This window comes from Lagenorhynchus albirostris, chromosome 20 (genome assembly GCF_949774975.1).
Source record: "Lagenorhynchus albirostris chromosome 20, mLagAlb1.1, whole genome shotgun sequence".
NCBI classification, from domain to species: domain Eukaryota; kingdom Metazoa; phylum Chordata; class Mammalia; order Artiodactyla; family Delphinidae; genus Lagenorhynchus; species Lagenorhynchus albirostris.
In genome coordinates, this window is record NC_083114.1 from 30,127,777 (window position 1) to 30,139,068 (window position 11,292).

Here is an 11,292-nt window from a genome sequence, read left to right on the forward strand (position 1 = left end):
CAGTTTTTAAAATGTTATCCTTTATATGTAAATAGTGTTTTAAGTTTTATAGTCTATTCACATACATTAATTCATTTAATCCCTGACCCAAAATATTATTGCCACTTTATAGAAAGGGAAACTGAGGCTGAGTGACATGAAATAATCCACAGAATGTCACAATGTCCATCAGATGATTAACTGCAAAGCTGAGACTAGAATTATTTCATTCATTCAATAAATTATTTACTAAGGGCCCATTATGGCCAAGCACTATGGTAGGTGCAGGGGGATACAAAAATGAATTCGACACAGCCCCACTCCTCAGAGGCCCCCAAACTGGACCCCTGACTCCAACAGCTGGAGTATGTTCTCTCTGCTTGAGCAGGGTGAGTCAATAGCCCAGGGCCAGTCCCACTGTCACCGGCAGCACAGAAGGGGAGGTCCCCCCACCAAACTCTGTCATCTACCCTATCTGGAAGTAACTAACTCTGGGTAAGAGATATATCAGGAAAGAGTCTCTCGCAAAAGAAAAACAAAACAAAAGTCCCTCTTTGTATGACAGGCAGGCAGGCAGCAGAGCACAGTGGCCAAAATAATGAACCCTTGAGTCAGTTTGCCCGGATCTGTTCCCCAGCCCTGCTTGCGCCTGGCTGTGCTTCAGTTTCTAATCTATAAAATGAGGATAACTACATTCCCTATCTTATAAGGTTGTTGTGAGGATTAAACTAATTAATATTTGGAAAGTGCTCAGAATAGTACCTGGTCACAGTGATTGTTATACAAGTATTTGTTAATTAAAATATGAGATAAAAGGCAGCTACAAATTGCTGATCACTGCTGTGAGCTTAAAACTTAATGCAGAAAAAAAATCAAAGTTGATTTTGAGTCAATTCAGCATTACAACATGAGTCAAAGGAAAACAATTCCTCAATACAGGACTCTCTATATAAATATGAATATATTAATATTCTTATGTATGTTCAAATATATAGAGAATGAGTAAAATAAAAAGGTCTAAAATGAAGTTTTTCATAAAAAAGGGACATTAAATTATAGCAGCACACTGTGAAAATAGCATTAGAGGAAAAAAACTGAATTCAAGATAGGGTAAGACTAAAAAGAGTCAAATAGCACTGGATCTACAACATTTTGTCTTTGAAGAAGTGATAAGACTGGAAAAAATATAAACGATCTAGGCAAAGAAAACAGATGCTTCAGGACTTCCTTGGTGGTCCAGTGGTAAAGAATCTGCCTTCCACACTGGGGGGCAATTAAGCCTGCGTGCCACAACTAGAGAGAGAAAACCTGTACGCCACAACTAGAGAGAAGCCCATGCGCCAAAATGAAGAGCCCGCACCGCAATGAAGACCCCGCGTGCCCCAACTAAGACCCTACGCAGCCCCAAAAAATTAAATAAATAAATAAAAAAGAAAACATGCTTCAAGAGCAGAATGACAAATGTAAGAAATAATTCAGGTGAGTCAATTTAGGAGTCAGTCTGATAGCAGTTTTTTAGTCTCAATGTTTCGCTTTACTAGAGAAATTAATAATTTATGAAATATTACAAAATTCAAAATTTACTGGTTATACCATTTGAAGACCAGATCCAAGTTTATTTTCAATATAACTAAGGTTTTTTTTTGTTTGTTTTTTGGGGGGTTTTTTTGCGGCACGCGGGCCTCTCCCCGCTGTGGCCTCTCCCGCCGCAGAGCACAGGCCCCGGATGCGCAGGCCCAGCGGCCATGCCTCACGGGCCCAGCCGCTCCGCGGCATGTGGGATCCTCCCGGACTGGGGCACGAACCCACGTCCCCTGCATCGGCAGGCAGACTCCTAACCACTGCGCCACCAGGGAAGCCCTATAACTAAGTTTTAAATGAAGTTGAGTATTGTTTTTTACTAAAATTTGATCCAAACCTCAAGTCATATAGTTCACTTTGAAAGGATACAAGTATGACCATTATTCCAAAATTAGTTACTTTATTAGGATTTGGAGAGCTGGATTTGGGAGTGATTATCATCCTGCCTCTGACAATAGTATTTTACTTAACTCTGGGAAAGTCATTTGTAAAACCCTTCATAAACAGGTACTCACTAAATACTGGTTAAATTGCTCACTACTTTTTGCTTCCTTCACCTAAAATTTGGAGGAATTAAGTACTTGTACAGTATTTCTTTAGCACTTTCTTTTCCATAGCAGGTCTTATGTATTTAACAATACAACTTTTTATTTTTTTATTTATATAGTACTTCAGAATGTTCAAAGCAATTCTGCCTACATTGTATCATAGAACTCCTCTATATATTTGAAGTCATCATGAAATCATGAGATTTCTTTTTCTCGTAATCTCAGAACCTTCATAGTCATTTCAATTATCCATATCAAAGAAGACAAAACAAAAAATTCACATAACCCCAGATTCTATTTCATATTCACTCTACATTATCAAAACATCAGCAGCACTTACTTGTTCTTTTAATGTGTCTCTTCCCTAGTCCTTACCTTGGACTCTTGGAGACGATTTCCAGTGTAATTATCAAATTAATAAATTTATTTATAAATTTAAATCCAAGCTAACATAAAATATTTTAAAATAACATATATCCTTAAATCACAATAATTTAACAAACAGTATTTCCATAATGAGGAATAATATTAACAATCTGTAGTGTTTTCTAGTAAATACTATATAACTAGTTCTCATAAAATTTAGAACTAGGAGTTTCCAAGAGGATTGTTTGGAACTTGGAATACATTTTCCCGTAGAAACATCATCATATAGGCTAGTCTGGCTCCTAAGCCAGACTATAACCATCTATACCGTAACAGAAGGACCAACAGTAATACAGAACCTAACCACTATGTCTAATATGTCCATAGGAAAATTTCTCCAAAATTCCAAATTAGAAGGCCAAGAACATTTCTACATCTCTCTGTTGCAGTCCTTCTAAATTTCAACTCCCCAGAAGCTTTTTGAGTCTTTAGTCTTTAGTAGTGTGAGGAGGGGGGTTTGGAGGGAGGTTCGGAAAAGAAAGAGAAACATTTATTGGTAAAAGGAGGGGAAGTAGGGGTATTGTCCAGTTGACAGGCTATAGAACATAAAGCAAGTGTAAGAAAGGCACAGATTGGCTCTCTGTGTGTATGTGTGTGTGTGTGTGTGTATATATATATATATATATATATATATATATATATTCTATGCATATATGGAAGGCAGCCAAAATTATAATTTAGATAGAAATGCCTAATTTGTTTATTAAAATATTGGATTAAACTCCTCAATAAAAATCTGATACTACTTGTTGCTATACATAAGATATACAACTTATAACATGAAATTAGTCATCTTCTGTTTTTAAAGATCACCCAGATATTTTTGTTCTTCAAAGAAGTAGCTGAAAATCTGGGAAAAAGAACTAGGCCTCAACTTTTTTTTATATAATAAGGTAAAAAAAATTTTTTAAATCTCTAATAGGTAAATGATTAGAAGTGCTATATCATCTTACTCCATATAATTCCTTCCCCTTTTCCTTCTCAACTCCATCCTCCAGAACAGTAGCAGCTCCAAAAATCTATACAACCCAATCTAATTTAAACTCTGGTTTTATTATTTTAATATTATTAAACTTAAGTGCTTTGAGAAAATAAAGCAATCCCTTTTACTGGCCATATTTGGGTAAACCGCAATGAGCCAATAATAAAACAATATGTTGGATGCTACCAGCTAGAAAATAGTGAGTATTATTACAAATGGAACAGTTCCCAAATTTACAATTTTTAAAAGGCAACAAATTATTTACCCCCTTATCTAATTCACATGCCTTCCACTTATTTTAGCTTTTGATTTCGTCCTGCCTGGGAAAAATGGTCTAACAAAATACCTCTAGAAATTGCTTCCAGATGTACTTAATTAATATGCCTAGAACCTTAATTCATAGGGCAAAGGATTGCCCCCTTTCTTCTCTTCCCAGTCGTTTCTGAAAGCCTTGACCCTTGACTTGTTTCTATTGCCCCATTTCATCACTCTGGGTAAACACTACATGAAAACACACATCACCTCTATGGTGCTTCTGCAAAACCATGAAATTGTTCTGAATTAAATGGTAATGCTATCATTTTGCAAAAATGTACCCCCCCCAAAAAAAGACACTCCCTAGCCCCAAGAAGCTAAATAGAGGGTCACTATCTTAAGGATTCCCAATGAGTGGCTTGAGATCTACTAGCAGGCCTTCCATGCCCTTGGCTGGGCTCTGGGTCAGTTGTCATTGTCAGGCTCTTCTCTCTGCTACTCCCAGTTCTTCACTGGCTGGGATTAACACTGCAGGGACTGCACTGCCAAACCACACCATCACATTTTTACTACAAGAATATAATTCAGTCTTAAGAGATGGTGAGTTGCTCTTTTATTAAACTTCGTTACTGAGATACTAACATGATTTCGTTATGAGCTAGTCTCACCTACATAACTAAAAAATAAACAATGTAATATGTATATAAGCAGGTTTTCTAAAAAAAAAAAAGAAACCTACAAAAAACAAAAAACTACTACACCAAGAGCAGGAGTTATACCAAGGTCTGATGTACGAAGTCTTAATTTTAGTACTAGGACATATTTTGAGGATACAACAGTTTCATTAAAACCTATACCTTTACGCACGAACAGAATTTTCACAACTTTTAAGCATCAATGAAATTTTACATTATTGCTAAATAATGTGTACTCATGAGAAATCTTTGACATTTCTTAAGTGCATATTCCTATTTTTGTTTAGGCATACAGAAACACATTAAAAAAATATAAATTCTCATTAAAAGTACCTTAAGAGAAGCCACTGAACTTGAATTTCTCATACCTGTTGGATAGTAGGCTTGGGAGTACTGCGCTGACGGTGTGTAGTTACTATATTTCTGGGAGGAGCTGATCATTGTTTGAGGACCTTGTTGAACATGTACGGATGTGGCACTGGGCTGCAGGGTATATGTAACCTCAGTTGGAAACCTCTGTAGTACAGGAAATGGAACCCCTTTATCTGAAAAAGTGAGAGACGTTTCCACTTGTCCTGGGTGCATTCCAAGAGAGTTCTGCCATGTTCTAGGAGGAATCGGGGTCCGATCTAAACCTTTCAGAGGGAAAGGACCGTGGTTGTGGGATGGAGCTGATACGTAGGAGTAAGGAGACAAACTATCTCGCCGGAACGACCGGTGGAATTGTCCTACAGCCACTGGTCCTGCATAAAAGAGGAGGAGCACATTTACTAATCTTACATTACACCACCAGACGTAGTAAACCAAAAGTCACAAAATATGCGCTTCTCTTCACTTGTGGCTATGTTGAGTTCTCAGCCACTTTTAACACAACAGAAATTTATTGGTAAAAACAAGTTGTTCAGAATCCAGAATATGAGATTACACATGTAATGCTGAAAAAATAATCAAATAACTTTTGTCTGGTTCTCAATATGACTGTCATAAGAGACAAAGTAGCCAAACTCTAACATTAAATCAAATGTTAAATGTCATCTTACCTTTCACCTCAACTGACTGACCCAGATTTTTCCAACCTGTAAACTACTTCCTAGAAGTTTTAGAAATTCCAGTCTTTCAAATCATTTAGGAACCTTAATAATAGGCACAAAAATAAGCCCTCAACCATATACGTAAAAGATATAAGTGTGGAAGAAATATAAATTATAACACACACCAAAAAGTAATTTAATGTTCTTTGCTCCCTTTCGATTTTTCAAATTTTAATAAAAATCTTTGCAGAAAAGTCAAGCTTGAAAACTCTGGCTTGTTCATTCCTTAACTCAATCAATAATTTTCCATGGTCTTTTCTTCTTCAGAGTATCTCTAGTCGAGTCCCTTCCTAGATATCAATGGCTCTCAAACACTGATCTACATTTGAATCACCTGGAGAGTTTGTTAAAAATCCACACACTCAGGCCAAGAGATTCCAGTATTTGTTTTTTCTTACCCAGCAAATTAGAAAGGAATTAAAAAGTGGAGATGAGGAAGAGAGAAAAAGGCCAATACTATGTAATGCGGAAAAGGAAAATATAAATGTTGCAAGCTGAACTTATTTTAAAGACTGTGGTTCTTGAACATATAGCTAGCCTAATTTACTCTTAGGAAGGGCTTTACGCACTAAATTATTTAGTTCACAAGGTTTTTTCAATTTGTTTTATTAAACTAATCCATAAAACAGACGGAAATCTAATTTATGTGCTACTCATCTGCTAAAGATGGCACTCAGGTACCTACTTTTCCAAATATTTAAACTGTAAAACCATTCTACATGTTACACTTCCTTTGTTCTAGTATTTCTATAGTGTTTAATTTCCTCTAAAGAATAAAGCATTAGGAAGGCTCTTAACCACTTCTGGTTTGCCGCTGCCTCATTCAAATTGATTTTGGCTCAAATAAACTCTTAAAATAAAATTTAAAAAGAATAAAGCATTAATGCCAAAAATAAACAAATATATGCATACATATATGTAAACAATTCTGGAACCTGGAAATCAAGAGCTCTAAATCTAATGTGGAAAAAAACAAAATCTTAGCTCAGAAGATTAAATGATACACCTCTTAAAAACTACTTTTCCTTTTTTCCTTTAAAATACAAAAATAGTTTTTATGCTACTTGACTAGCAATTCCACATGTATACACACTTTGAACTACCACTGAGAATTCTTTGTTTTAAGACCTAAAGAAACATTTTTTTGCTCTTCACAAACAGGTGTTTCTGAGGTCCCAAACTACCCACCACTTGATTTTTTCTTGGATGCTAAAACTTCATGTTGCTACAGTGTGCCCTTCTTTACTCTCTTTAGGGTTAAGTTGTTGATGAATTTTCAGACTGTCAATAACTTAAGCCGATAATTAACGAATGCTCTACCTCGATTTCTCAAATTCTGGTTTAGATCTGAATTAAAATATAACTCTGGTTTAGATCTGAATTAAAATATAATTCTACTTCTACTACGATAAATTCTGAGTGATGGCCAAATATTTATATTCTTTAGATGCTGCTAACATAAGGACACGGTTAGGATTAGGAGGACATTCCTTTCAATTTGTTTTTTAAAAATAAAGAACTAAAACATGCTCAGCTCTTATTTATTCTTCTGTTAAGGGTTCTATTCTGACCAACTTTATAGAACATCACCTACATGTCTTCAGAACATCTAAGACATATTTGGTAAAGATTAAATCCAGAATCCTGGAACTGTAAGGCAGGCTGAATTTCTGTTCTTAAATTTTCTATTGCATCTATAAAAGTGAATCTGAGCTAATCAATCCCCAGGAAAGAATTTGCCTCCTTCCCAAAACTTGCCTCTTGAGAGCTTGTTATCCCCAGGCAAAAACAGATTATCTAGTGCTCAGACTTGCTGCTTAGTTCAGAAAACTTTAACAAGTAGTGTAAAATAAACTGCCACTAAAAATAAAATAACAACAGTGGGCAAACAAAACAGGGAAAAACATGTGATCCTCACATTTCTTATCAAGTACATTCTCAAAAGGTGAACAGGACAGCTGGCTCAGTGGATCTAGGTAAGACAGCTAGGTCCGAAAACAGAGGACTCTACTGTAAAAGAGAAGTATTTAAACCAGAAGCTGCAGTGGAACACAGAAAACAGAAAGGAGACTGGGAAGGAGCAGTGTAGTCAGGCATATAACCAAGGCAAGAATCAAGCAGAATAAAAATTAGGTGAGGCAAAACAGAAGAGCCAAGGACTTAGAACATGGAATTAAAGCAAAACAAAGGCGGGCCGGTATTCTTGAACTTAACATTACATTCCACCCAAACCAGTAACACAGTTCCCTAGTGAACCAAGCCTGTGGTGCAGACAACCCACACCTGACACAGCTCCTGCACACACCAACAGGGAGAATGGTAAAAAAACAGGAAAGGCATGAAAACTACAGTAATTCAGGTGTATATGGATTGATGTATTATCTACACTGAAAAAGTATGAATTAAATTTATGTTTGTCAACAAATAATCTTTAAAATGCTGACCAACTGAACTGTAAGTGAAGAAAATCAGATCCTATGTAGTCCCTGTATTTCTTCAACTAAAATGAACTCTATCCTTAGAATACAACTGGGTTTAAGATGGGGGAGAGAAAAAGAAAATCAGAGAGGAGTTGGCTTGTATGTATGTATGTTTCTTTCTTTCTTCCTTTGAAGTGGTTATCCTATTTTTCCCACGGACACATTTTCAGTCTTTTCTCCTTATGCCCACCAGACACACAATCTGAAAAACAAATATCCATGTCAGAGATTCTACCAAATGAATGCCAAGGGATTGTCTCCACTGCCTTTTCCCATTCAATTCCCCACCAAACTCAATGACCATTATATGGAAGTAAGCGGCTTAATATTCCTTTAGAACATTCCTATGCCACTGCTGTTTTTCCAACTGGTTACTAGAACTCTAACCTAATCTCTTATCTACTAAACTCCACAGATACACAACCTAATCCCTTATCTTCTAAATTCCAAATGAACATTGCTTCATTCATAACCCTGGGCCTAGGTTAAACTGAACATAGTGTTACTTTTATTCGTATATCTACAGTTTTTCCATAACTGAGAAGTAACCCAGACACTTCTGTGGTGTGCTCCAAGGACAAAGAACAAGATAAACTCAAAGGGTCAATACTGCCACAACAAAGAGTTACAGGACTCCTATCACTCTGTCACAATGTGACCACTGCGATGTCCCAGAGCCCTCCCAAGCAGCATGCCCTGTCCCTTTCCCATCCCATTTAAGGAAAGACATTAGCCCCATTTTTCTCTCGCTCAGCACACTGAAAGCATAGGTACTCTGCCCAGTCAGCAGATGACTTGCAGGTTCCCTGGCTATAAAAACAGACAAGCAACCCATGCTCATCGTCGACTTTGCCTGGCTACCAGGAAGTCGGCCCACTGTTCTTGCAGCGACCCTTCTCTTTAATAAACTCTACCTTCCTTAACATTCTGCCTTGTGTCTGCAAATTCTTTTCCAACCCGCGCTCGGACCACAACAACTCTTATGTTAAATCCATGTTAACATGATGAAAATGTCTCTATTACTCTTTTAGTTGAAGGTAAAGAATGAATTCTCGTTATTATATTCTGTTGCTTTCTTGGTATGCTGCTTCATATCACAGACTCTTTAAACAACGAAAGGGAATACTGCCACCCTCACCTTCCTGGAAGAGGGGGAAGGGCATCAGAAACCAAGTTTATAAAATAAATTTCTATCAGAGAGTTTCTGAACTTTGAGTAAATACAAACTTATACATAGAAAATTTTTTCAAAACTGAAAGACTGAAGGCAACAGTGAAAAATTCAAAGGCTGCAAATGTGAGCTTTCTAAAATCCTGTTTAACTAGAACTTGACAGCTGTAAAGAAAACCATTTGTGCCTTACATTTGTCTAACCATAACACCTAAATAAGCATCAGGTCTAATCAGCTATAATGAAAGAACTGTTTAGCCAATTCATTCTACACAGGAACAGTATCTGGTAAACAACAAAATATATTATTATATTTTTGCTTTTAAGATATATAAACGCCTATTGTTCTACACCTTACTCCAGAACCTACAATATGATTGTTGTCAGAACACGTCTCCCAAGATTTCTTAGATGTGTCATTGGGTGGAAGATGGCATGTATCTTCAAGAACACCTGCACCTTGTTCACTTTCCCTTGGTTGGCATAAATGTTCTAAGTTCTCTTGGCTGTGACTGTTCCCTCCCACCTTGACCTTTGCCATATCCTCACCCTGTATAGGAACTCTGTTCTGCTTCCCATCAGAACAGAGGAGCCCCTTCTGTGTTTCTTCCAGAACCAGGGCTCCAACAAAGGCCTACTTATTTGAGGTGTTCGCCTTGGAGAGACGGCGTCTCGAGAAGGTAAACGGCTATACAGGTTTGGAGCCCAAAGGGTTCCGGGAGGACTAGAAAGCAAGCCTAACGCAGAGGTTCCTGTGGGCGCTAGTGGACACAGAAGGGCCTCAATGTTCACGGAGGACTCAGCGCAGAGGCGGTGCCGGCGGGGAGGGGCGCCGGCACGGGTGAGGGCGGTGCAGGTGCCGCGGCCAATTCCGGGCAAGCACCGCGGAAGCGGTTCCCGGGGGCATTCCCGACACAGCAAAGGAGAGGATGCGGAAATGCCCTCGGAAGTGGCGGTTGCCCCCTGACGGCAGTGCGCCCGGCGCGGGGCGAGACTCACCGTGCGACTCGGGCTGGGACCCCGCGGGTGGCGGCGGCGGCTCCTGATGTGGCAGCGGGGAGGTGGCGGCCAAGGCCGAGGCTGAGGCCGAGGCTGAGGCGGAGGCTGAGGCCGAGGCCGAGGCCGAGGCCGACGTGATGAGGAGCCTCTGGAAGCGGTTGGGCGGCCGGCAGGGCACCTCCAGGCCGGCCGCCAGTTTGGCCTTGTTGGCGCTGGTGAGCCTCTTGAGGTGCACGAGCAGGTGCGGCTGGTCGCGACGGAAGTGTGGACTGTGGAAGTGGTGGAGGGGCCCGTCGCCCGCCGGCCCGCCGCCCCCAGGCCCCGGCTCGGGCCCCGCCGCGGCCGGCCCGCCCAGCACCACCTTGCGGAAGCCGTAGAGGTTGAGCTGGCGGATGAAGCTGGTGAAGTTGGTGGTTTTGAAGAGCTCGGGCTCGGCTCTGGCGCCCCGGACGCCGCCGCTGCAGCCGCCGGCCCCCGCCACGGGCGGGCTGAGCAGCTCAGCCTCGAAGAGCGGCTGGTCGATGAGCAGCCCCTCGCCGCGGCCGTCCCAGCGGATCGAGCGGTACCGGGGGCTGTTCACCAGCCGCCACAGTTTGGCGGGGAAGTTGTTGGGGTTGATGGGGGTGGAGAGCAGCGCCTCCTCCATCGCCCCGCCCGGGCCCTGGGCCTCGCCCCGCCGAGCTTGGCTCTCACACCCCGTTCTCGATCCCCCCCAACCCGGGCCTTCGCTTCTCCCTGCCCCCTCCTGCCAGCGCCAGGCCGCCGCCGCCAACCCGAGGACCGTTGGTGCGCGAGCCCCCGCGGCGCCCGCTGGCACAGCCAATGGGGCCTCGAGTTCCCGCTGCGCGGCCGGATGCACCGCGATCGATCCACCCCCTGAGCCCCAGCCGCCTGGCCACGTGCAGTGGCGGGGAAGTCGCGCTTTCTCGGCGTCCTAAACCCGCCGGAAGGGCTGGGAACCGCCGCCCGCCAGGTAGTGTTACGTTCTGCAAAGAGATCGGCCCGGTTAACCCCCGTGGAATGCTGAGACCCATATTTCCCTGCGGCCGGCGGAGCTGTGGGACTTTAGAATTAAGCAAGTGAGCA

The 11,292-nt window shown here is 41.1% G+C and overlaps 1 protein-coding gene across 1 annotated transcript in view; it reads right to left on the bottom strand.

The window, feature by feature from the left end:
- HSF5 (heat shock transcription factor 5) overlaps window positions 1–10,852 on the bottom strand; it is a 48,992-nt gene extending 38,140 nt beyond the window's left edge. The window contains exons 1-2 of the mRNA XM_060134743.1: window positions 10,207–10,852; window positions 4,835–5,209 (exon numbers count right to left, since the gene is read on the bottom strand). Coding sequence (XP_059990726.1) covers window positions 4,835–5,209; window positions 10,207–10,852 — 1,021 coding nt within the window. The remainder of the gene's footprint in view (window positions 1–4,834; window positions 5,210–10,206) is intronic.
- Window positions 10,853–11,292: the final 440 nt, after the last annotated feature.